Source organism: Cynoglossus semilaevis, chromosome 3 (genome assembly GCF_000523025.1).
Source record: "Cynoglossus semilaevis isolate Cse_v1.0 chromosome 3, Cse_v1.0, whole genome shotgun sequence".
Classification (NCBI taxonomy): Eukaryota; Metazoa; Chordata; class Actinopteri; order Pleuronectiformes; family Cynoglossidae; genus Cynoglossus; species Cynoglossus semilaevis.
In genome coordinates, this window is record NC_024309.1 from 3,470,791 (window position 1) to 3,498,411 (window position 27,621).

The following is a 27,621-nucleotide window of genomic DNA, read 5'->3' on the forward strand; positions in this document are numbered from 1 at the left end:
ATGTCCTAAAAAATGCTGCCAAGTTAAATTGACAAAGACTGAAGACCATAAAACAACTGTCTGTATGAACATTTTTGCCAATATAAACAGTCTCTCGGGTTAAACACGTCTTAATTCGCATAAAATGCTGTTGAAACTGAATGAGAACTGACTTTGTAATAGGGTGGCAGTTTCAGTCTGCAGATTGACGGCCTTTGCTTCCACCTACTGGGAAAAAAGGAATGAAACAGAAAATGGATTATTCAGTATTTCATGCATTACAGTATTTCTCAGTATAAACCAAAAACAGTTTTCTTCTGTTAGTGAGAAACACAGACAATGTGTTTATAAAGTTCCAAACGTTTATTTCTCTAATAGATCTTTAATTCACAAAAGTCTTCAGAATGCAGACTATAATAATCTGTATGGAAACTGTACACAGAGCAAGGCACTATACATTGGAGGGTTTAAAAACCAAACACTTCTCTCTAAGCTTTATTCTTCTTTTTCCAATCTTAAGTCACAAGACACTAAATGCATCATAAAAAAATGGCAAACTACACAACAAAGACATGGCCTCTGTGATGTCACACAACCCCATCCTCATATTCACTATACATTTTATTTGTTTATATTTCAGTTTGGGTAATTATATGTTTTTAAATCCTATTTCATTTCAATATAAATATAAATTATTTGTTCCACAGCAACATACAGTACCATACAGGGACAACAGAATGTGACGAGCAGGGTGACAGACCTGCTCCCAGAGACGGCTGCACTGCTGACAGTGTAAGGGCACTAGCAGTTGTATGTACTGTACATTTGTACAAACACCTTTAATGTGTGTGAATGACGCGTGCTTCTACTAACATTAGTCTTTATAGGACGTGATGATCAGCAGACTAGTTCCTCAGATTCCGTCTGACCATGTGTCAACAAAACCCCCCAAAAAACCAGCCTCAGTGGTCTCTCTTGGCCTTCAGCTCAGTTCAGTTAGAAAAGTCCTTTAGCTTTCTTTAAGTTGACCTGTTTCCAGACAGGTAAACTTCCATACTCCTCCCTGGTCATCTGCAGAGTTTTCTGTGGGACCAGTCATGCACAAATTCAGTAAAAGTACACAACCAGCAGCAAGAGTCAGACGAAAGTTAACCACACAATCAGGTCTGGACTGCAACACAGCCAGCCCTGCAAACAGCAACAGCAACACGCTCAAAACAAACACCACCAACATCTAGTGTCAGTAAAATAGTACCTTTGGTTAAGAGGTTCGGTTTTGGGATTAGTAAAACACAGACAGAGTCGTGATAAATAGAGCCTGTAGAGAGAAGATCATGCTAAACGTCTCAGAATAAGAAGTATTAAAAATGGTAGTAAATTTGGATTGTTTGTTAAGAGAGGGTGCTTTTCAACAAGTCCTACTCCATCCATGCTCATCTCAGACTCACCTCCCTGTACGGGCCTATACCCTGGAGGGTGGAACCAATACACTGACAATAAGTCCATTAAAGAAAAAAAGGGGGAAAAGATGTGATGACCAAACAGACAGTAGTGGAGGTAAAATGCACAGAAGATGAAAACAAAGAGTGAAGGTGTGAAAGAGTGGAGGACAGAGTACTGTATAAGAAGGAAATGTTCGAGTGTACGGAAAAGAAATCATTGGCGCCAATGTCTCAATTATTGGGGACACACACATTGACAATGAACACGAGAAGAAAAAAAAAGAAAAAAGAGTGTATATATATATATATATATATATATATATATACACAGTATATGTACAGGTTACTGTGTACAGTATGTGTATATATATACATACATACATATATACTGTATATTATTTAGACTCAACTCTGTACCGATTTTTAAAATACCACAATAATGACGTCGTAAAAAAAATTTAGAGATACTGAACATTTAGAGATACTGAAAATGACCAAATTTCTGGCCCAAACTAAAATTCAACAAAAATCTAATTTCAAAAGATTTTATACTGTGCATCTGCTCAAAGTTATATTTACTTTACTTCACAATTAACACAATATATAAATATATACAACACATTAAACTAAACTAAAGATAGATATGTGGTTTAAAGGATGTCAACATGTCTTAAATTTGAGTTAATATTGTGTCATCTATTCTGTCCTGGACATTCACTTCATCGTGTGCATACCTCGAAGTCCTCCTCAGACAGGTATGCTTCCAGACGCAGAGGGTCCACTCCCTCAGGAAGAGGTCGGTCCAGAAGGTCAGCCAGTGGATACGTGGTTTTACAGAGCCTGGCCAAGACGTCCTCCACCAGGATGATCTGGTTACACACCTCTGCCTCCTGAAGATGCGCACAGAACACTGGGCATCAACATTGGACTTTAACTGGATTTCAGGATCGACGGCTGCCTAAATTTTACCATTACAAATTAAACAACGTAGCTGGGAGTAAGGAGGAAAACCAAGGCATGAACTCACCCTCTCAGTGATCTCAGCAATGTCCTCTCTGTGCTCCCAGCTGGGGAACATGTTTGTAAATGTCAGTGGCTCCAGACCAGCGTGGATCAAATAGGATTTAGGAGGTTTCTTCTCATTCTTTTCTGGTGAAATAAGGTGAAAATAATTAAAATAACAGTTTAGCCCAACAGCAAAACTTTCCCAAAAATCTGGATTTGAGATTTTTTAACCCAAATCAAAACATGAAAAATAAATGAAATGAAAAAAATAAATGAATAAATAACAAAAACAAAGATTTTTTTTTCTGAACATAATAAAATCAAAGCATCCTAGCATCAATGGCCAACAGAACAAGTAGGATAGAAGTGCAGTTTCCAGTACTACCTCTGCAGTACTGCAGCACTGTCTCCATGGCACACTTCCTGTCACTGTCCCAGCGGATGCGGGCGGAGCCGGTGCTTTCACTGTCCTGAGGCCACCAGCCCTGCCACAGGTACACTTCATGATGGTTGTCTACCAGGAACAGGGCTGAGCGGAGGACAGGGGACAGACATGACTGATGATGTCACCACATCATACATGTTAACATTTTTCTGTACCATCCAACATGGAAAAAATGTTTTTTTTTTTGTGTTTTTTTTGTGAAATCTTAAACCTCAGGCAATATAATGTCACAGGGTTAGGGTTAGGATAATAAATAAAATATATTTACTTACTTCTATTTGTATATAATACCTAAAATAACATTTAGGTTCCACTAGCCTGGTCTGGACATCCCTTCAGCCTATTTTATATATAAATTTTATAAAATATTATTACTAGGATGTTATTTTGTACTTCATTAATGTGTTCAGTATACTTAACCTAGAGTATCTCCTGTTTGTGCCTTTAAGTGTAACAGTGTAAGTACATTTATTTTAGTACATTTTGACTTGGCCAAACTGTTAATCTATAATAAAATGTATTTATTTTATTTTATTTTCATTTTTTGTTTATCATGTGAAATATTTTTCGCTGTCAAATCTTTTGAGAAATAAAAAAATAATACTAATAAAATCATTAGATCCTGTGTATACCTGGTTGAGAGGCTGTGTACAGATCCTCTTGGAGGAACGGCATGGAGTTGACCTGCTCCAGGGTTTTGGCAGGATAAAGAAACTCCACAGCTGTGAATTCACCTGAGCTGCTGCTCAGCTGATAGAGACGAGGTGTGAAGTTGAACCTGCCTGGATCTGGAGGTCAGAAGGGGAAGAAACACTTCCACATAAGCAACCATTGAGAAAAAAAAACTACAGTTGTTCACAGTCTAATGGACTTCGCTCAGGTCGCTCTACCTTGCAGCATGCAGTCGTATGCCTTCCTGTCCTTCCGACCAAGGGCTTCCCAGAATCCCGCAGGCTCCGCCCCCTCATCGCATTCCTGAATGGCGACTTTGCTGCTGCTGTGGAGACCTGTCTCCAGAGGACAACTGTGGCAAGACACGGATGATGACGGATGATACAGCTATTAACTTTTTTTAGATTTTAAATGTAAACAAGACACTGTGTACAGTGTACAGAGGTCGGGGGTTGACATGAATGGATCTGCTCACTGTTCTTTGATTCTATTGGCTGCGGTGCGAGCCACAGAGCGCGTCTGTGTCTGAGACTTGCACCCGTGCCACAGATAGATGATGGCTTGGCTGACGCTCAGCAGCACCATGGAGACTCTGGAGCGCAGGCTGCTGCAGTGACACAGCACTTCCAGCAGGTGGCCCTCCACCTCCACCTCACCGAGCACACAGTAGAGATGCCAGTCGTCTAAGAAACGAAAAGTGCAAAGAGAGGAAGAGAGGGGTAAGAATGAACAAGGACGAACGGAGTTCAGATTAAAAACGGAGTTTTTAGCCATATTTAAAGTGTCTTACTCCTGGAGTTTTCCTCCTCCTCCTCTCTTTTCCCTGAGTGCACCACCATCCCTCCTTTAAAGCACTGCAGGAAGCACGGAGGTTCCTTCCCCTGCAGCACCTGCACCTGGAGCAAAACAAGAGGAAATTAAAGATTAGAAGATCTGCCGGAAAAACCAAGGTCTCGTGGTGTTTGTGTGTGTGTGTGTGAAGTACCTGTGCTCCTCTCTCCTCGTCCAGCTCCACCGTCATCAGTGCTGAAGTTCCTTTCTCACTCACAGTGGAGTTGCGACCCTGCCAGAAGAAGTAGCAGCATTTCTCCTTCCCAGGCCCTGCAGTCTTTATCTGCTCTGGGTTCTGTCTCCTTCCCACTGATGACAAACATGTTGTTAGATAAACAATGCAGGGAGATTGTGACCCACAGGGGTTGCACGTGTACAGTTTGAAAATGCTTTAAATAACTTGATGATGTGAGGTTATTTTTGACACTTCAGGAAGAGGGTTAAATAGCATAAAATACAGAACATAAAAACATTAGCATGCCATGTTAATTACAAGTAGGCTTCATAATAAGAATGATAAATACAGGAATGCACATAAATAAAGCTAAAACTTTCAATCCGATATCCAACAGCAGCTCCTAGTCTGGTGTACCTTATAATACCTAACTGTGGCAACGATCACGTGTGATCAGGTGTCAGACAATATGAAATGTCTGATGGCTCAGAAGCATAAGCATCATCATGTTTAAAACCAAATATATTGTACAGATAAATAATACTTAAGACAGAGATTGATGAGGTTACGAATATACAATAAGCCATTGTTTCCCAAAGACTGGGTCGTGACCCTCAGGTGGGTCGCAAGAGATTTCTTTTTGGGTCGTTTCGCATCATGTTTCCCTGGAGTTTACGAATAATGTCTATTGACTTGGGTCATGAAGGTTTGTGACTTTTAAAATATGGGTCCCCAGAAAAGAAAATTGGGATGATGTAAAGATGTAAAAATAAAACTCCAAACCAAGCCACTAACCTGCAGTGCTGACCATGTACTTCCATTTCACCACGTATGTGTCGCCTTCATGGAACTGACCGATGCTCTGCCGCGGCAGGCGGCTGTAGTCAAACTCCAGGATGTGCCACACCTCCACAGCCAAGGTGCTGATCTCATAACTTCTCCAATCGTCCGCCTCCACCAGACCGTAGCCCCGGCCCACGTTGAGCCCGTCCAGTATGGAGCAGACGGGACGCTGATGAACCGGCAGCATGAGGGAGGCACTGTACGCACGGGGATGGCCGAAGGTGGAAGAATCCTGTGTCGAGTATGAGAGTGATGTCAGAGATATCAACACAAGAGTAAAAAAATATACAAGTACACATAGGGAAGCTAAAAACACAAATACCTTATAACAGTGTTAAATTGATACCTTTAGCTCGGTGATGTTGTTGTTGTTGTTTTTTGACGGACTGGTTGTTTTTCTGGAGTCACTCCAGTCCAGAAATTTTTCTTTGAACAGAGTGGTTTCATTGTGTTGGGTCAGTCTGCCGAACACTGCCCAGTCGGGTCGACCCTGGCCCTTCCTGTAGGGGTGCATAGAGAGGGTAAGCGAGCCAGTACTTGATCACGCTGTTGAGAAGTAACTTGAGAAAAAGTCACGATCTCTGACATTTTCAAAAAAAAAACATGTTAATTGGAGACTTTTACTGTAACTGTCAACAATCACATTTATTTTGAGTTAAATTTAAAAAAAAAAGAAAATATTTTTTGCAAACTGTTTCACTTTTGGAAAACTAAACTAGTGTTTCTGAGTTGCAGCGTGTGTTTCCATACTTGGGTATGAGTGGGTTACACTCTCCGGGGTCAAGGGGGTTGATATCACAGTTGGTGTAGTCGAAGGTGCCGTTCCACAGGTGTTTGGCGAGCTGTAAGGCCACTTTTCTTTGTGCCAGTGTCACTTCCTTTCCGTGCCATATGTACATCTCACTGCCAAAGTCAAACACTAACACCTGCATGGCAACGCAGAGGGAGATTCCTTTTTTAATTAGATTTTTTTAAGCAGAAAAAAATGAAAATTCTACATATTCAAATTTTTTTTTGTCCACGACCTCCTTGGGTTTGAGCAAAGAACACCGAGGCATTTTGGCCCAGTAGTCGTCGTCTGGCACCAGTTTGTCCTCCATGAGGCGGTAGATGCAGTTTGTCTCTACGATGGCACTTTCGTACAGCTCATCTTCATCTGGCGATCCTGCAGCTGAGAAGGGAAACACTGTGTCATTTCGACATCTTGGAGCTTCAGGGAGGTTGATTCTAACCATGTCTGGTATGAATCCTTACACTGATAACTGGACTGCCCTCCCAGGATCTGCCAGAACTCTCTGAAGGAGTGGAAGTTTGTGCTGACACCTTCATCAATAAACTGGACATAGTCTGCACGGCAACCCAAGTCTTTTTTGCTCTGGATGAAATTGGCCAACTCTGACGCCTGGATATGAAGAAAAAAAAAAAATCAGAAAAATGTTATTCAATTATAATGTTGTATTATCTGTACGCTAAAATGTGACGTCACGTTACTCTGATAGTTTAATATTTGAAAAAATACATTATTTATAAGATATTTGTGTTTCTTTGTAGTTTCAGTTTTAACTGTTCCTAAATATGTGGGTCACTCCTTAGTGTCTGCTGAGTGGGAATGAGGTCAGCATTATGTTGAGCATTTCCAAGGTCATTATCAGCTTGGCCTTCAAACAATAGCCATGGTTTGTGTCAGTTTACTGCCACTCTGTTATGGAAACAGACTCTACTTCTACACACGCACATTTTCCTGTCCCACACAGCTGTGTTTACATCCTGCATGTGCAATTATTGGCAACATCCTCACGATACCTGTGTTATTAAGGTGTTTTTAAGGTGGCAAACCTTGTTTCTTTCAATGATGTTGGCGAACTCTCCGGTCCAGATGAAACAGTGGTGCGGTGCTATGAGCAGGAAACAATCCCCGCTGTTCAGGGAGGAAACTCTGGGTTCCACTAGCCTGGTCTGGACATGCCTTCGGCCTGGTTTTAAACACAAACACACAGACAGGAGGTTCATTAATGACAGCTCCAATTAACGCTGTCAGCAGGTCTGGGTTATTACAGTATAGGAGCCACAGAACTTCACAGCCAGTACGTGTGTGCATTTCCTTCGTCGAGGCGACAGATGTTTACCATAAAGCTGTTGCTGAAGCCATGTTGACATGTTGTCACTGAAAATGTGGCTGTTGGTTGAGACGCTTGACAAACATGACAACATCATGCAAACACTGAAGACATTTTGAACCAATTCTTCATTAAAACATTAAAAAGTTATTTTAGCTATTAAGCTAAAATATGCTATCTTTAAGCAACTTGTAGCTGATGGATGTAGTGCAGTAGTTAACGACTGTTGTCATGAACTACTGCGTTGACCATTAAGTGACCATGGCTTCATGGTCAACATAAAGGAGCTTATGGAACCATATTAAATTAATTTAAGTTGGTCTATTTTATTTAACAAATTTAACCAGTTAGAGTTTACTTTTTTTTAATGGTAACAAGATGTAAAAATATGTTCTTTTTGGAATTGTTTTAATTCTAAAAAGATTCTCTATTCTATTTTTAGAACCTGTGGAGTTCAAAGTGACACAATCGTATGATCCCGCCTTCTGTGCAAAAGGGTGTCACTATGGGTTCCACCAAGTTCCTACTACCAGGGAGGGGGGCACAAAGATGAGCCTCTGGTTAGAATTAGGTTTGTTATGTTGGGTCCAGGTTGTTATTCCAGGTCATCAGAAACTGTCTGGTGACACCCTGAGAAAAAAAACCATCACCCCTTCCCATTACCCTCCTCCACCAGGTCCAAATCCATGGTGTAGTGGATTTGCTCTGGATTACACACAATGTGGTTTGGAAGAAAGGATCAGCTCAGGATAACATGAGAAGACCTGGGAAGAATGATTTAGGGGCCGCAGCTGTCACCGCCACACTTGTGGAGGAGGAGCAGGGACACAGAAATAGACCGAGTCTCATCTCCTCATTTAGATTTACTCTGGAAATGTCAGCAGCAAGCAGCATCCTGCAGGCTGTTGTCTTCAACAGTATCTGACTGCTTTCCTGCCTCAGCTGAGGATACCGTGTGTTTAGATAAAAACTGGGGCTAAAGGTCATCTGAACGAAATTTCAGGTTTTTAAATCATTCATACATTTTCATTCCGACATAAATCAGCTTGCAGCTGTTTCACAGGACATAGATCTGACTGCAGAGCTAGACATTCAAAACAATCCTTCAAGAACAAAAAACACAATACAGTCTTCTAACTTTAGGATTACTGCACTCAAACCTGACAGCTGAACATCCCTGCTGCTGCTCCTAATCCACGAGCAACAGTCTGTGTTGAGAAGATCTGTGCATTCAACTGACCTTTGACCTGCAGGAGCATAAGCTTCTTGTAAGGTACGGCACAGTTGTTGGACATTTGTTCAGAGATGTTGACACTGCGCAGGTTGACATTGCTGAAGTTCTCTTTGCTGGCCAGACCGGCCAGAGCCACTTCAGACAGACCAGAGCTCTTATTCACTGCAATAAAGAGGAGAGGAGAGAAGCAGGTCAGAAAGACGTTATATTTTCTTGAAGTACAAGAAAAAAATATAAACCCGTGACCTCTCATCAGTCTTTGTGTGACTACAGAAAACGTGGTGTCAGATACAAAGACGAAGGAAATTATCAGTTCAAAAACACAACTATCTCTGAGGACAATAACAGGAAACTGACTCCGGTCAACCACCTGATGTTAGATGTAGGTCAGAGCGAGTCTCAAAACAATTTAGGTCATAAATATTGAGGCAGTGATCAAACACACAGTATCAGACCAAACCAGAATGTTCACGTCTGTAACCTGGCCAACACAGCTGCAGAACTCCTAAGAAAACATGACTAAAGAATGAACAAAATGTTGACCAGCACTTGATCAAAAGTGTCTTGTGCAGTTTTATAGGACACTGACACATCTGCAGCCCGACTCTACGTAACCTGAACTTAAAATACTGAACACATAAGCATAAAACATGATAATCTTGAACATGAAGGTACCATAGATGTCTTGGAACATTATCCAATTTCACCAAGGGCGTTAATTGGAATGGAAGTAAAAAAAACATCCACGAACTGATATGCTAACTGATATGCTAACTGATATGCTAACTGATATGCTAACTGATATGCTAACTGATATGCTAACTGATATGCTAACTGATATGCTAACTGATATGCTAACTGAATTTCTAATGTATGCACATATATATTAGTCAAACACAAGTCTGTCTCCTCTTTCCTCTCACTCACTTTTCTCAGCCTTCATCCTCTTGCTCTCCAGCAAACCCACGTTGAGCCTCTGCTCCGTGTACTCGTGTCTGATGTCCTCTCTGGCAGCGAGCATCTTCAGAGGGTTCCTGGAGGCCTGCACGTTTCTGGCCGGGCGCACAGCTCTCTTGTGTTGTTCCATCTCCGACGTCAGCCTGCCAGAGATCAGATGTGGAATGTCACTAACGGCAAAATTGTTGTCCTAAAAACCTCAACAAGGGAATTTACTAACTGCTTACTTTGGCACCTGTGGACCGAATATGGCATCGAAATCTTCATCTATGTCCACTGTGGTTTTGGCTGCGGGGAGCTCCTCCACTTGGCTGAAGAACTTAGTAAAGGTTTCATCTTCAAGAGTCATTACTTCTTTCACCTTTTTCTGTGTCACTGTAATGGTGGCCTCTGGAAGTCCAGACCCTAAGTAACGGATAAGACATGGTTTCTTTTATGCTTTGATTTAAAAATGTCCTGCTGACCACAGCAGATAACTGTCAAATAACGTCTCCGATACTTGTTCACGTTTAAAAAGGCCAAGATGATATTTTTTCTCCTCTCTTCCTACACAGTGAACTTTACACAAAACTGTTTATTCACACTCCCTCACTCTCTTCATACTTCATCCTCCTGTTCCTGAGCCAAGCACACTACCGGCCTCTGGTTTAGATTGATTTTCACAGTTTTTATCATATCAAGATGATATTTTTGCTGATGTTTTTATCAAAACCTGGTGCATGCATAAATATGAATGTCATAAATTCCCTGTAGAGGATTTAGTGATGCAGCTGTTGATGAAAATAAGCAGTCTAAAAGAGCTGCAGCCTTATCTTTTACAGTGTACGGAGACAAAACAATACAAGTATCAATGTGTTGATTCAGACCACGACACACTCTGTTTCTGTAGGAAAATGAACGCCCTCTCTCCACCCTTTAATAAGAATGTGTGTGTCCGTGTGTGTGTGTATGAAACCATAACAAAACTGTATAAAGATGGCGTCATATTTGAATATGTGTCCTGGTAGAAAACGATGCTCTAACATAATGTGTCCCCAGTGTTTTTTAAGCCACGACACATATTGACAATGCTGATATACTGGCAGGAATTGAAGAAAGACACTCACGAAGACCTTCTTCAACAGTTCTGATTATGATTTTCAGTAGTTTTCATAGCCATCTGTTGTCACCTAGCAGAAGAGTATTTAATTGTTCTGCCTTTTTTGCACACCTGATGATCCCTCTCTTGCGGCACAGTGTTTGGGAATCACTGCTCTAACCTAGATGTGTACAGTACATAACTGACCTTTACTGTTGAGTTTGCCAAGAAATGACTCCAACTGATCAAGCTTTTTGTCCGACTCCAGGTTCAGATCTGGTATGGCCTTAATCTCTGCAAACACACACACACACAGACACACACGCAGACACAGCTGTTAGAAGCATAAATCTAAGGTGGTTATCACAATGATCTCACCCTGGACACGCAGGCACACCGAGCCACGCTGATGCTGTTGTTATTTTTACAAAAAAATGTGTTTGATGTACAGTCGCATACCATTACAATGACGTTCACATGAAGAGTTACCACCATGTGGTGAGTAGACTCATGCACATCCAAAGCTAAAGCTGCCTCTAAGAGTCCTGTCCTTTTTTTTCAACCTAATGGAATTGCCACTCTGACAAGAGCCAAACTGATGTTGATGAAAGTTGCGAAGGGTGTCGAAAATGATGAAATGTATGAACGATGCATAGTGATTTAAAAAGCGGAAAACACCTTCAGTGTCAGACATCTCCTCCGAGTCTTTTGGAAGAGAAGGAAAAGTCATTAGTTACATTGTGTGGAAAATAAGACCAGGTGCAGCAAAGAGTCAGTTTTTGTTTTGTTTTTTAAATCTCAAGTGGAATTTGATTAGGAGCTCTGGTTTACATGTAGGAATTTAATGAACTCATACGTCAAGTGTTGTAGATCAAACTGCATAAGCAGCTAGGTAAATCATTACAATTAAAGTTTCTTAAACACCGTGGCATTAAAGCCAATACTTAACAACATAAGTTACAAGATTAGGGACTGACCTTCCTGTGGTTTGCACATTGCAGGGCTGTTGTGTTTAGGTTTTGATGGCACTACAGACTGTAGGGCAGTGGGTGAGGCCAGACCTGGAGATGACACAGACATCCACCTCAGCACAAAATAAGCATCACTTTATAACAGGAACACAGTATAAAGTCATTTCCATATAGCAGTGATGGCGTGTTCCAGTTCTGCAGCCTCTAAATGTGGCTTCTGCACTCAGACCTTTAAGAAACCACATTTCTAAAAGCATTTTTGTTCACACCGGAGTCAGAAATTAATAGGAATTTGGGACGAGGATTTATTACAAAAATGTGTTTAATATACAGGGCCACACTCTTTTCCTAAAAAGCTCTCCAGGACGATTTCAGGTGAAAAGCTAATTCTAATCCTTTATTCACCTGCATTGAAAGTGTTCTTTTCTACAGCTGTTCCTTTCATTCTGTACCAGACACAGGAGAGAAGGACATTTGTCCTTAGGCTCTACGTCATGAACAGGGTCTAGGATATACAAAAAAGGAATGTTTCCAGTTAGGTCAAAGTCTAAATACTTCACCTATGTTAGAGCCCAGATATAGCTAAGTAAGGTTGCTTAAAGAAAAACATTTAAGTTTTTAAAATATGCTAACCTAGATAACTAGTTTACACACACACACCTACAAACACAACAATAATAAAATATGGTCATAGCTGCTGTCTGATGTCTGAAATGTTGGACAGTCATTACTGGTCATGTGGCTCTGTCTCCACCACGTTGTATTTACCATGATTTGGTCAAAACCACTGATTTCCCAAAAGACAAAATAAACCTTTCGTCATCTGCAGAGGTAATAGGAAAAAAATTCCAATCATTAAATCATTTTCTGCCTGAGCAGATTCCTTTGCACTGCTACTCTGCTCTGATACATCTGGCTCTGGTGGAGGGGAAAAAGGGGAAACTGTTTTTCCACAAGTTGCTAATCGCACTTGGGGCTTTTGAGGATTGCGGGAAGGAAGCTGAGATTTACTTCACTGTGGTTTGAGGACTGAATGGATTACAGCATGTCAGCATCTGCCCATTAGTGGTGGTGGAACGTACAGCACGTGTGTAGGGTTCGCCCTCTGACCTTTTTTCACCATGCGCGCAGCAACGGTGAATTGGGTGGAGTCGTTGGCAGCTCTGTGACCTTTGATCTTCCAGGCCTCTTCCTGGGACACAATCAGCTGCTTCCTCTCCTGGATGGACATGTGGGCCTCGATCCCCTGGTCTATCTCCATCTCAGCCTCAGCCAGTTTCTGAGAAAAGACAGACATGTAATACAGTACACGTATGTGATACGGCCTCTAATTGTCACAACGAATGCATTCCAGAAACCACTGACCACCACCAGGCTCCAGAGGACAAACAACAACGACGGCGGACTATAGGATTACACTTATGATTTTGACAGACACTTAAAAACAAAACCGCATCCAAAATTCAATGCTCTTTAAATCAGTGCCACATTGGGGTAAAAATTACAGAAGCAACACAGCAATAACCAAGATGATGAGGATGGAGAGTGAACTATACAATAAATATAATATAACAATAAACTTTTTTGAAGCTGCAGCAGCTGCAGGTCAATATTCCTGGGCATTTAAACAGACTTAAAGATGCAATGCACAGAAATATTTTATAATAAAACATTCAGAGGAATCTGAAAATTAATGTTTGCATTCTGAAATTAAGAAGAAAAATTCTTAAGCTAAAAAAAATTACATATATTTGACAGTGGAGATACCACATCAAAACTCAAGCAGAACACCATCAACCACAACCACAAAAACACCAGCACTGAGATCAACCATCAATACAACACACACACACACACACACTCACACACACACACACTCACAGTGGTGTTCATTCTTGTAAATTGATTAGAAATTTGATTACAAAATATTTTTTCTTCCCTCAATCAAAACATGTATTTACATGCATCACGTAACACCACGGTGCATGCGTACGTGAATGTGTGTGTGTTTGGCCTTGCACTCTGGCCTTACCCACAGCTGGTCAGACACAGCCAGCTCATCGATCATCATCCCTGTGTCCAGGTCCTATAGACAAGCAACCGGCAAGTGAGATGGGCCCCCTAGTGTTAACCATGCTAAGTGGTAAATTAGGGGCTAATGGGGGAAAAACTGTTTACTAAAAAATGTTTACTATGAAGGGCTGCGGTTTCTATAATAATCCAGTTCAATGCAAGATAAACTGGTTTCTTAGAGTTTAACTGTCCTGAGTTGTTTTTCACTCTCTTGTTTATCCAACAACACATAGGGATCTGTTTGACAGAAATATTTGCTACAGAAAATACAGTGGAGTGGGATTCTTCATTAGGCTCCATTATCTGTCTCTATACAATACAATACAATAATACAAGAACACTGAATTATTTTACCAGATAAAATTCTAAACTGTGCAGAATGGCTGTATAACGTCTCTTGTTTACAAATTCATCAGAGCTCGAAGATAAAACTGTCTGACAGTAGCTCCACTTAAAGCCTGGAATTATGGGTAAAACAAGCTCTGAAATGCATCTGGGAACCAACACAGCAGTGAACACGTCTAAACAGTACATGGAGTAAGAAAAAACTCAACATGCAGAAGATGAGATGACATTTATTTATTCATTATAAAGGTTGAAGGAATAGAAGCAGAGTTAAAGTCAGACAGAAGAACAAAAAGTGACACAAACATGAAAGTGAAAGGAAAGAAAAAGCTGCAGCCATGCAACGTCGAACACTGGAGCTGTGCTCCGCTCTGAACACTTGGTCAGACAGGATTAGGAACCAATGTTTGAATGGAAACTACAAAATATTCTTGATTTTAATAATACATAATAGTAAGGAGTAATTAACTCATTATAGGTTTAATTAGTCCAACTACAAAAATAAATACTTAATAATTTCTCATGCAAAACAAATGCCTCAAATCCATGTTTGTTTCAGCCAGTTTAGAGTAGAAAACAAATGTTGTTTTAATTGTTTGTTTTTTTTCCTACTGAAATGCCACATGCACATTTATTTCTAGTAGGAAAATGAATAAAACACCCAAAAAGAAATGTTATTAATCTGGCTAAAACTCTTTTTTTAGTGAGTGACTGTGATCATGAGGTACTGCCAGCATCACATTTCTATATCTATGAACCAACAGAACTAGGCAAAACGAAAATGACGCTGTTATTTAAAAAAAATTACTGTTAATTAGAGAGTGAAAACCGCAACATGCAAAGACGGTTTATAAGACAGGACAAAGACAGGACACAACCTCTCTGTTCAGAGATGTTCCTCATTCATATGTAGGTCTATTCTCTACAGAATCTCAGCAGTTCTAGTGCTGCTTTTTTCAAAGATATTTAAAAGTCGTAAAGACGGACAAACAGACATCTGCCTGTCTGTGATTGTGAGTCAAGAGTGAGTGTGACGTTCAGGTGTTTACCTTCTTCTTTAAGCTCTGCTCCAGATCCCACAGCTGAGCTTCCTGCTCGCTGAGAGCGGCGCTCACCGCTTCCTGTTTCTTATTAATCCTGTTCCTCCAGTCGTCCTCGCCGCTCTTCTTCAATAGGGCTACTCTAGATGGTCACAAACGGAAAACAACTCTGTTTAATAGGCAATTTACTGGGGTCAACATTCAACTTGATAGTCACCAATTGTCAGACAGACTTCCATATAAATCAAGCTACTGTATTTGTCTACCTGCTTGTTTTACGTTGTGTCTCATGTTACAGGTTTATTTCTAAATGGAAACACAAGGCTAGTGGAAGTGAAACGAAAACCATATTTTGCAGGACAAAAAATGTATCTGCGCACAGTTAAACATCAATGCTGCTGTCACCACAGTGAAGCTGACAAACAGCAGGGGTAGAAAAGACAACAGACACTGAGCAGATCCAGAGGATCAGGGTTGTAAACAACACTTAGAGATGTGAAGTCAAAATAAATTAAGATTACAAGAGTGACAAGTAGATAAAATAAATTCTGTTTTTTTTTAACTACGATCTACAGATATTTTTATGTGATTCAGAGCCAACGGGTGACAAATGGAGATGGAGTAAAATGAAGGCGGAGGTCAAGCCACTCTGTGACCTGTGCTGCCTCCAGGGGACTTTTCCCAACGTCAGAATCAAACTAACACTGAACAGGCGAAGGTCAGACGGAACTGAGAAACAAATCCTAGGTCTAACGAAATTCTTTGAACAGAAAGAGGACGGGAATTCTTTGAAGCCAAGTTCTCAGGTCAACTGTGGGAGAACGAGAGACACGGGACGGCCGAGCAGTAATGTGTGTGGGCAACGGGAGAGTGCACGGAGAGTTCAACAAGCAGACGGGAACACACTCCACAGTCTGTTGTGTCCCCGATCCATTTAGAGGGATCAATACTAACACAGCATGTGACAATGGATCTGACTCATCTGTTAGTCCGTTCAATATCCGGAACATTCATTGTGACTTCAGTATCGGTCATTAAAACTAGGGGTCATTTTTAGACCCTATCAATAGTCGTTAACTGCCCTGCACGCAAATGCTTGGCTGCCACCACTGGAGGCATGAAACAGTATTTAGTTAGAAAAACTGCTGACAACAACATTCATTCCTTTTGACAAGTACTGCTTACTGTATCCTTGTACTGTATCACCCTGTGAGCTGTTGTAGAATGACTGCTACATCGCATGCCTGTGAGAAAATGCTCTATTTGCATGATTACACAGCAGAAATGTGTCATAATAACATCATCCCTCTGTAGAAAACAGACAAAACTATTTCATAGAAAATTATAAGGCAGACTCTGCACGTCTACATGACTACATACATTCCTTTGTTTTTGTGATTACTTAAACCTCAGTAAAAAAAACTATATATACAGTTATTATACTTACTAACTACAGTTAGTAGGTAAAATATTTTGTTTATTGACAATTGAGATAAATAGACAGAATATGATGTGCAGGGCTGCTCAGGAAATAGTTATAATAATCTTATCACATTAACCTAAACCTTTATGTTTTTTTTTTAATATATTAATTTAGGAGCAAATAAACTGACCTTGGAGACCTCTTAGAAGCCTGTGAGCCTCACCTTTCTCTGATGGACATGTGTCTGGCCGACATCATCTTGCTCAGTTCTTCACCTTCCTCAGCCTGAGTGTTCGGCCCGCTCTCTGCGAGTGTGTCCGCTGCTGTGGGCTTACTCAGTGCACTGGTGAAATCAGCTGCGGCTGTGGACGTTGGCTCTACAGTTGGCTCCGGTATCTCTGTGAACACGAGCGGTCAAGCATGAACAACAAAAATGGAAATAGGACGAAGGAGAACTTGACAAAAACGTGGATGATTGTAGTTTGATTAAGTCAGGAAAGAGGTGATTTATGAAACAATATAAACCAACAAACAATATAAACTTTATTTAAGTAAAACCAATTCAGTTTTAGACTCTCAACATCAGAGCAGATGTAAATAAAACAAAAAAAAATCAGAGTTTTAAAATAGAAAGCAGATAAAAAGGTGCTGTTCTGACCTCCACTGGTGCTCCTCTGGCTGTTGCTGCAGTGGCCATCCTCCCTCTGCAGACACATGTGACTCTCTAGGCTCTGCCCAGCTGCCTCTCTCCTCTCTCTGGACAGCCGCTGTGTCACCATCTGCACCTCCTCTTCCTCCCACCTCCTTTGTTTTCCTGTCTGGGGCTGGCACGGAGCCTCCTGCCTGACCTGCCCGTCCGGAGAGGGGATCTTCCTTTTCCCTCCTCCCACATCCACTTCATCCTCTCTCGGGGGGAGGTTCCTGTGTTTCTGGTGGTTAGCGGTTTCTTGGAGGTAAGTGAAGACTGGAATCTCTGTTTGGCTAGTGTGTGGAGGTTTTTCAGAGCTGGGGGGAAAATGCTCCGCCCGGGCTGGTGCTCTGGTGATGTGGATGTCCCCGGCGTGGTCCGAGGACACAGTGCCCCCTGCTCTCAAAGCGGAGGAGGAGGGGGAAGGAGAATGGAGGTGTGTGTGAGAGCCCGTGCCATTCTGAAGCTGTGTGGAAGGAAGAGAAACACAGACGGAGGAAACAGAAGTTTACCACGTAGGCTGAGGAAGGAATACTGAAAAATCCAACACACAGATACAGTAATTCGCTGACTAATGAGTGACTGTCTGACTCCCAATGCACTTCCTGTGCATCAAGGCAGCCTTTCACAAAGCCATGCTGACAGCACTGCCTTCGCAAAAAAAAAGGAAAAGAACTTCAGCCAGAAAAACTCAGCATTTCTGAAATGAATAAACTAAGAACCAACCATGTATCTGTGCCCAGTAAGAGAAGAACAGCAACAATATGCCTCCATTGGACAGAAGAAAAGTGCAAATAAAACCCAGTCCTTTAACGTTTTCCTTTTTCTGTTTCTCTGTTAAGTATTCATTCCCACATTTATAGCTTTTTATGAGAAAAGATCACTGAGAGAAGACAAACTTCCTGCTCTTCACCTCCTCCACCACGGAGTACTGTCTTGTGCAAAGCGCCTCTTTATTGACACGATGGAGAGGATGATGAAGAGCTGACTGGGTGTTTTATCAGAAGCTTTAGCCATGCACTTTACAGTCATGATGACATCACACAGCAGCAGAGAAGAGCCACAAATGGGAAGCCACAAAGTCACATGTGATTGTGATGTTGATTCCAAAAAAGCAGCCATTTCCCAGAAGGATGCTTCACAATGCATCAGCCTTCATCGTCCCAGGCAGGTGCATGGGATCATACAGGAGGAAGCTTACTGTGAAGTGATCTACTGGGCTGTCACACAGATCCTGTTCATCTTTCATGTCTATATCTGACGAGTCCTGGAGTGGAAACATGGTCCAAGTAGGTTTTGCTTTGTTTTGAACAGCTTTATCTTTTTTTATTTTATGGTAAAATAATTTTGTTATTCAAGAAATTAGTTTTTCTATATTGTCTCGTTCCAGATATTTACTCTCTTCATTTCCTGTTAAGTTAGTTATTGTCTTGATTTCTCCTACTCCATTTCCTAACCACTCTTCTTATCCTGATTTGAAATGTAATGGTCCAGATAAAAAACAACATCATAAATTGTCTGAAATAGTACAGTTGATATAACGCTTTCACGTATTCACAGCACCATCTACAGGGTGTAACTCCTCTTCCTCCCCTGTAGATGGTGCTGTGAATACATGTACCTCTCTGTGTGAATTAATACCAAAATTGATCTAATATTAAAAACAAAAATTATTAATTTTCCTGGAAAAAAACAACAATAAAATGACATTTGCTTTCCTTAGTAATGACCACAAACAAAACAGTAAAAGGAAGTGTGACATCAATTATTTATATGTAACAATATGTCATTCACTTTATCTTCCTGCTCTCTCACCTGCTCCATATCGCCCAATGTGATTGGCTGCGTTTGGTAGCGAGCGTTGGCCCTGCGGTGGCGTGTGTCCCCTCTGGTGCGGGTAACTCTGGATGGAGGCTGCGCCAGCCGGTTGAAGAGTGCCATCTTCTCTGCCAGACTAAGAGTGCAGAGGTCAGGCTCCTCCTGACCCTCAATCTTGTCCTTTACTTCCATGGCAATCACTGGCTTAGAGACAGGAGTCTCCTGTGTTTCCGGAACAGGGCGTGGCTCCTGTACCATCTCTTTGTAGATGGCGCTCTGCTGCGAGGACGCCTGTAGGCTGAGTTGTGGAAAAAGATGTAGAACCAAATGTGAAATGTGATGTAAGATAAGAAACCATGCAAGTAAGAGTCACATGTGCGTGGTGATGTTAATCTGATGGAAAATTACACATGCAGCAGGCACAGCCAGAAGAAGTAGGAAAAATATACAACAATTAAAAGCCTCCATGGCTTTAGTCAGACATGTAGTTTCATCTAAATACACATGAGGGCACAAAAGAAAAACTCACTGCAGATCAGGCAGTGATGAACAAGTGCTAATGTTAGTCACACTCTTTGGAACGGCATCAGTTTGCACACTGCTGGTCATGCATGGACCAGGTACCTGTCTGCTGGGACAGTGCTGTAAACTAGTGTGGGACTAGGGTTTCGGGCTACAGCTGTGAGAACAGTTTCCACTTGTGGCACATGATAAGGGACACTACAGTGGAGGAAGAGGAGGAGGAAGAGACACCGTTGATAGAGAAAGACACACAGGGAATGAAGGTGGATCACAGGTGACAGAGAGGATTATAAAGATGGAAATAAGGCATATGAAACCATCTACAAATCATAATGCAGTATGTTTGTATATTTATGCAAGTGCAAAAATGTGTGTTTAAAATTAGACCTGAGTAATTCAAACATCAGAAAAAATGATTTTGTCAGAAGAAAATGCATGTCCTGTGTAACCTAGAAACTTACGTCGCAGCTATGACCACTTCCTCAGTGGTGACAGGCTGAGTCCTGGAGCGGTCTTGCGCCCGTCTCAGTCTTCTGTCCACAGCTGCATTTCTGGATCGCAGTTTGGGCGGTCCACCATCAATGCTCTTCTCGAGTTCCTGTATGAGAACAAGTCAGTCACCTTAACCTTAGCCATCAGACAGCAATCTCCTGACCAAGTAGAGCCCTCTCAGAATAATTAGTTATTAATCCAGTGATTCTCCAGAGCTACTACTTTTTTATAAGTTGTTACAATTTGTATAGATATGAGTTTAAGAATTGCTGTCCTAACACGGAGCAAATCTTCACAGTGACCACAGAATTGTAGAAAAGACTGTGTCAGGCTGCGACTTTAATGGGAATCATATTCCCTTTGTGCAGAGACCGCACAGATGCTGAAGGAATGAGGAAAAACAGCCGACGGCTGACGCTCACCCTGAAGAGAGAGCGCTTGGCTGCAACACTCAGCTTGGCGCGTTCGTCCAGCTTCTCTTCATCAGCTGCAGAGACAACACACCAAACAATGGACGCTCATTACATAATGGATGCTGGTCACTCAGCAGGAGCCCAAAATGCTTATGGGAAGTAAGTGTAGTTTTAAAGTGAGGGGAAGAGACTTGGAACTGACCTATAATTTCTGGTAATACGCTTTCTTAATTAAAAACACAAGACAGTGTGAGAACTCGAAAGTATCATCTAAGTTAAGTGAGGCTGTAAACGTTGCTATGCCAAACGTTACATACTGTACAACTGGTTTCTTTCGCTTAAAAAACCTGCTTACTCTCCTGCCCAAGTGCCTATGTATGGATTTTTAGCCAGGAAAACATCTACTGGTACAAAGTACTGATTATGATTATTGTACAAAAATTAGAGCCTGACTGAAATCTATTTGTTGGACTTAAAGTCCAAAGAGAAAAACTGAGATGTACAGGTGGAGAAAACAGAGTATCAAGAAACCATTTTAAATATGTTGTTACTTGTACAGTAACACAAGCCTCAGATCTGACTAAGAACAATAACGACCACCTATAAAACCTGTGGAAAAGACATTTTTCCACAGGTTTCCACCACTATCATTGTCTGGCACGAACACTGGAAGCAAAACAGAACCTCAAAAGCTTCAGTGTGACTGATGTTAGTGGAGAAACGTAAATGCTACACAGGTGTGAGAGACACTGCCCTATAGTAACAGTCAACACTGTCTGTGCTGGACACGTGTCATGACATCACCAAACAACTATTCCCTCTGACTGAGGCTGCCCCCTCTACTGTATTTCACTTCAGTCTGTTTGCTCATGAGAAGCAGGTGAGAGGCTTCCACCGGTCACTGCTGCACTGCTACTGTGGAAACACCCAGTGATTCTGTAAGAGCTATAGATAAACACACAGGACTTTAAATCTAAAAGTCAGGAGAAACTAAATGTTATGCTCAAACAATTAACGCTCCCTACACAAAGCTGCCTTGTTCTGATTTCAACACCACTGAACATTACATAACAGATATTCTAAAGACATAATCCCATTAGCCAGACACAGGGTACAGTAATTATTACTATTCTTTAGCAAATGCTTAATTCATATTTAAAATATATTTTGCTGTATCTTATGACTTCACTTATGTTCTGAAAGAAACTCTCAACATTTTGAGGTAAACTAATGTATTTATATATATATTTTTCCATCTAAATAATTCCACACTATGATCAGTCAATATTTAACCAAGTGTGAAGCACCCTCATCCACGTTTGTTATTCCTATTCTAGCAATATACAGATTTTTTGGTCATATTTAGAGTTGTTTATTAATTCAAATAATCACGATTCATCAATTAACAGCTGCCCTATGATTAATCAGATTACATTTTTAATCATTTCACAGGCAAACAGAGAGGGATCAGCAAGTACTCACCATCAGTTGAAGCAAATTCTGAACTCACAAAGGACCTTCAGAAGAAAAAAAAAGAAAAAAAAGACAGTATTTAATCCTTCAATATCCATGAAACAATGTGGAAAAAATATTAGTAATAATAGGGAGCAGTCACGGACAGGAATGAAAGGATTTCAAGAGAGCAATAGGAAGAAGAGACAGCAGTTGTTAAAGCAGGCGGTGGTTGTACGGAGCAGATCCAGCAGCGAGCGTAAGGAGACGACGTGGAAGAGGTAAAACAGTGAGCAGACGATTAGACGGAATTATGGAAGTCGGACTAGTTCAATGGTACAGGAAATGCAAGTGATTACCAACAAAAACCACTTATGGTCACATGTGATGACCACCGCCATGAACCAAACCTTAATACCACCTTAATAAAAAAAAACATATGATGCTTTGTGTACATGCATGTAACATGGCCTACAGTGAACTATAATGTGTCCACTGTGATAATATTATGTTACTTGTACAGCACATACTATGTAGCTGTGCTGTAGATACCACAGCACAGGTGGTAATAAGTGATCAGAAACAACATGTAGTAAAATAAAAAAAAATGTTGTGGTCAATTTTTATCATGTATGATCATTTGGACAGAATGCAGCACACCTCACTCTCAGCCATGCTGTGCAGTACCTATCTGTCTCCATGTGTTCAGCAGAGCGAACGGGCTGAGTCCTAAACCTTTCTGAGGTCTTTCTACTCCCCCCGGGGGAGTTATACTGCCCAGGTCTGCACCCCCTGTTTTTCTCCTCTCTCCATGGAGCATCAGAATCCAAGTGTCCCCCGTTCCCCCTAAATTCACCGAGGGCACCCATGAAGAGAGAAGGCAGAGTTTAGGCAGTGAGAGATCCAGAGGGATTAATATAAAGATGGGTGTGTGTTTCACAGAGACGCAGCGTTACACATGCTTTAAAAAACCAGGAGGACTGATCAAGGGTCAGAGCATGTCAGTGACTATTGGCTGTTGGTCCTAAGTTAGTAACAGAAAACCTCCAAACTACACTGTTTAGAGTTAGATCATATTGTTAGAGTTTTTAGAATAAATATACACCCCATCAAATAGAATGGTGCATGAAGTTTAAGGCTTCGTGTATAGGATTTAGTGGAACCTTTTATCAAGGTTGATTTGTACTTATAGGTGACAGTCAACATTTCTGCATTTGTTTGCCATAAAAAAAGAAACGTCTCTTTTTCACTCATGACATATGCATACATATGTCTACTGAAAGTTTAGAAAAATCCACCAAATCCACAACACTAAACCTTAAACTTAACACCAGAGGTTGTTGTTTGTTAGTTGGTAGAACTGCTGTTAGCTGATGAGCACTGGCGTGAAAGCCAAAAAACAGGCAGTGGAGCTGGAACATTTTACTGCCACCTACAGCTCATTCCTACGCCTTGTTGGAGGCGTAGTCGTGCTCTCCATGTAGGAGTGTCTCAGCTGAGCCACAGACACCCGGCAGTCATGGTGACTGTCTCCGTTACTGACGCCTTCAGCCTTCGGGTCATGGTACTGGGTCTGTGGGTGTGGGTGTGAAACCGCAACATCTGACAAAGATCGACTGCAGCCCGCGTTGGAGGCGGAGCTTCCTGGAGCAGCGTGTGTCGTTCTGTGCTGGCCAGGACTTGCAGCTGCCCCTTGATGCATATAGGGGGCGCTCTCCCCATCTCTGGGCCTGTCTTCCACTGCATGAAGATGAGAGGAGTGCTCTGTTTCGTACCGTCTGACTCTTCCTCTCTGTCTTCCTCTTGCATGATACTCTGCCTCAGTTTCTCTGGCCTGACTGAGGCTGTGCACCCTGGACACCCCTAAGTCTTCTTCTGTCCTTCCTCTTCGGGGATCTTCCGTGCTCCTCTCCCTACGGCGGATCTCTGAAGGCAGCACTGCCCTTCTGCTTTTCAGAAGACCCTCTGTTTTCACATCCTCTGTGTCAATCTGTTCCTCTCCAACCTGCTGCTGCTGTGAGCCTCTGGCTGTAGGACCTGTGGCCATGGAGAGGTAACTGGGGTATCCCACAACATCCTGTTCCCCTGTGTGCTCTAATCGGCTAAGCTGAGTCTGGGTAGGATGGTGGGAATAGGCAACAGTCAGTGGGGGGTCTTCCGGGTCTGCACTGAAGTGTGCAGCGGTCTGAGACTGGTGTTGAGCTTGTCTACGATACGCTGGAGCCTCCGTGACGTGTCCTGGCTCTCGACTTCGATGGCGGCCCTCCTCCCTGGCGATCCTGTCCCTAACTCTGATTCTTCAAGGGGAAAAAAGCAGGTTAACACCCGTAACACGTTCTTAGATAAAGTCTGGACCAATGGGAAATGTTGCCTAAAAACACAGCTCTTATCAGGCTAAATGTGTAATAATAGTAATGTAAGTGTATTCTTATAGTACAGTACATTGTTTTCAGATGCAACAATGAAAATCAACTTTTTCAAATATAACTCACCTGTGTAAAGTTTAATACATGCAGCTGTATATAAAACACAACAAATATTTTTTTTAGTGACAAGGGAAAAGGTTTAGTTTTTCATTTAGTTGCATCAAAAAGCAAAAACACATTTTCTGTGTGTTGTCCCAGTAAAGCCAAACATTCATTTACATTGGTTAAATGTTTCGATTTCATGGATTAACATTCTAGATGTAAATCATTATTCACTCTTCCAACTTCCCTATAATTTTGCAAACTGTGATATTTATGTTTTTCCAAACACTGTCTTCACATATGGATTAAATTCAACACAGCAACATGTTGAAGGGAAATTAATTTATGGTCCAAAGTGACGGCAAGAAGAGCCTGTGTGAGTTAGGGAGGAGGAGGATGATGGATGATCTGATGTCAGCTGAGTGTCAGCGCTCCAGAGCAAAGATTCTTAAACATGTACGCTCCCAATCAGCCAATCAGCTCAGGGCTTAAAACATGATGACAAATGATTTGTGGCTAACAAAGGAAACATTTAAGTCGTCCTGTCCTGAGCCCCTTTCTTCACCCACAGTACTTCCCCCGAACAAAAAGGCAAATATGGAACCACAGTTTTAGGGTTGCCAAATTTTACCAAATGTATGTCTTGACATTTGGAGCTTAAATGTCATTTTAAACTTGAAATCTATTTCTCAAATCTTATTTTGTTGAAATCTGTCTTTGTTCAGTTTCCAGCAGTGTGTCATGGTGACTCAGCAGAAAGGAAAAACGGCATAATATTTAAAGAGCTGTGAGAATCCAGAATCCAAGTACTTTTCACTTAACAATGTGTCACATTTGCTCAAAGAGAGTGACTGAAGCTGCACTGCAATGTTTTTAACCCTTTACTTTCAGAAGGATATTTAAAAACGCATGACTGTCAGTTTAAGAATCGTTGCTCAGAAGTGTTAATGACTGTTTGCTAAGCAGAGCCAAATTGTAACACAGCATGTAGCGGCGTACCAGCCTGGGTACCTTGAAGGCCAGTTGATAAGTGTGTTGGTGTCGCCCTCAGCATCAGTGTGGAGAAACCAATCAGTGTTCACTAATGTCTTCTCACTGTGCCGATAAGAAAGCCAGCGGGAGACAGGGGAGTAAGTAACTGGGTGGGTGCACACTGTAGGGGTCTCTCTTTGACGCTCGCACATGTCCACGTGCATGTTTTTTCACAGGGACGTTTGACTCAATCAGAACAATGGTAAAAGGTCTTAACTGAGGTTTTTTGAGGTCAGAATATATTCACAGAAAATGCCATTACGGTCACCCACATGGAAATTAAAAGCAGATGACTCATTCTGGTAGCAAACTGTATCATTAAGTAGGACATTTGACGGTTTGAATCTAAACAAAGGTACTTGAGTCACAAGCACAGGCAGCGAGAAGGAGGCTGTGGTCAGTTTTATAAAATGACATTTGTTTAAGTGCTCACGGCAGCATCAAGTTTAATGATTCCACTGAAAGATAAAAATGGAACAGACCTAAGTAGGTTAGACCACTGTGGTGCTGCAAGGTTACTGGCTGAAGATGAATCATCTTTTCAGTGTTTTGATGTAGGGATGTAAGGCTGTCTTCAACAAAAGACTCATTAAAAATCACAGACAAAGAACCGTCTCTGTTGTAATGAAACTAAGACCAAACTCCCAATAAAAAAATGTACAATCAATGTTTTGTCAGAGATGTGGTGAAATCTTTTTTTCAATTTCACCAGTGAAGCACAAGTATCCACTGATGAGACAGTGGACTCTTATTTTTATTATTTAGACTAATTAAACCTCATTGTTACAAAGCATTTTCTAAGTATAAGGATCTTCTTGAATCTTGAAGATGAACTCAGTGATGGTTTCGACATCATGAACTAAGTTGACCAGACTAAGACATTGGAGCAGAAACAACAGAGAAGGTAAAGAGGACATTTTTCTATCTGCTTGTTTCCTGTCAGGCCTCACAGATTGTGATCAAGCCCAGCTGTGGACCTGAGCTCTGACTGTAGCTTCACCTACTGTACCTACAGTTACACAACACCTTCACTGGTATACTGTTAGTATATAACTTTTTGAATCCTTTTTGAATAACTGTTCAACCAGGCAACAGAACAACAGTTCCAGAATGCTAATGTCCCAATAAGTCAAAGACTACTGTATAATTGTCAGTGGTTCTAAGAATGTCTTTTAAATACTGGTAATAAAAATCACACATCCCTGAGATTCAGTCTAACATTTACAGAGCAGGCAGACACCTTCAGTGGCCCAACACTATTTATAAAAAGTCTTTCTGTCTGAAGAAGATAAACTTGATTTAAGGGGATTCTACCATTTCCCTGTTATGGAACACCGTCAAACAGATTTTGAAGTGATTAAACTACTGCAAGCTAATAACCAAGTACTTAAGATTCTAATGGCAAAGAGCCAGAGGGTAGTTAATTCTTTGCCAACTTTAAATTTGAGACTTCATGCCTTTGGCAGGTAGTGTGTACAGTGAGCCTGAGCTGAGGCAATAAGTAGGTCTATAAAATATGATTAATAATAACTGACTGTTTGGGTTGGATAATAACAACGTGATTGAATGGTTTTACAACTGCCATCAAAACCACAAATAAACACCTGTAAATCCTAATACGCCTGTACTAAAATCTGGATTACAAAAGTGAATCTATTAGGTACAAACTTTATGCTCCGGTGGGAAAAGGCTGCCTGTTTCCTGATGGCTTCCTCTGACCACAAGACCTCAGTAAGTGATTATTAAAAAAAAAAACATCTCTGCCAGGTTTCCATTGGGATATCACCAAAAATAATAACAATAATAAATATAATTTTTTTCATGTATATCCTATCCCTACCTGAAACCCCAGAAATTCAAACATAACAAACACATTGTGTAATCATCTTTTCTGTTTATGTTATGAAAACAGCTGCAGGTCTCAGTGGGAGCTGCTGAATGCTCCAACATTATCCATGGACAAGCTTAGGTTTCCTGTCCTGCTATAAACCAACAATCCTGCCAACAGGCTGACCTTGGACATGTGTGGATGAGAATAGAGACAGACAGTCTGTCTGATGGATAACCCTGTCACATGTAATCGCTATATTATGGACACTGACACAA

General features: G+C 41.3%; 1 protein-coding gene across 11 annotated transcripts in view; it reads right to left on the minus strand.

Moving 5' to 3' along the window:
* Positions 1–328: 328 nt before the first annotated feature.
* Positions 329–27,621, minus strand: part of svila (supervillin a) — a 50,882-nt gene continuing 23,589 nt past the window's right edge. For 3 of the 11 annotated variants that reach the window (XM_025054449.1, XM_025054450.1, XM_025054444.1), the window contains 33 exons: positions 25,495–25,578; positions 23,452–24,312; positions 22,703–22,861; positions 22,046–22,080; positions 20,573–20,637; positions 20,120–20,256; positions 19,761–19,856; positions 19,134–19,434; positions 17,289–17,784; positions 16,854–17,028; positions 15,217–15,349; positions 13,782–13,835; positions 12,860–13,028; positions 11,756–11,839; positions 10,986–11,072; positions 9,928–10,105; positions 9,671–9,843; positions 8,750–8,905; positions 7,229–7,365; positions 6,647–6,794; positions 6,418–6,563; positions 6,143–6,318; positions 5,739–5,892; positions 5,345–5,624; positions 4,529–4,683; positions 4,334–4,439; positions 4,019–4,226; positions 3,762–3,895; positions 3,504–3,659; positions 2,812–2,955; positions 2,449–2,570; positions 2,156–2,311; positions 329–1,062 (listed from right to left, as the gene is read on the minus strand). In XM_025054449.1, the coding sequence (XP_024910217.1) occupies positions 976–1,062; positions 2,156–2,311; positions 2,449–2,570; positions 2,812–2,955; positions 3,504–3,659; positions 3,762–3,895; positions 4,019–4,226; positions 4,334–4,439; positions 4,529–4,683; positions 5,345–5,624; positions 5,739–5,892; positions 6,143–6,318; positions 6,418–6,563; positions 6,647–6,794; positions 7,229–7,365; positions 8,750–8,905; positions 9,671–9,843; positions 9,928–10,105; positions 10,986–11,072; positions 11,756–11,839; positions 12,860–13,028; positions 13,782–13,835; positions 15,217–15,349; positions 16,854–17,028; positions 17,289–17,784; positions 19,134–19,434; positions 19,761–19,856; positions 20,120–20,256; positions 20,573–20,637; positions 22,046–22,080; positions 22,703–22,861; positions 23,452–24,312; positions 25,495–25,578 (5,752 nt within the window). In that variant the 3' untranslated portion in view covers positions 329–975. The other 8 variants (XM_025054445.1, XM_025054447.1, XM_017031691.2 and 5 more) reach the window with 8 other exon arrangements.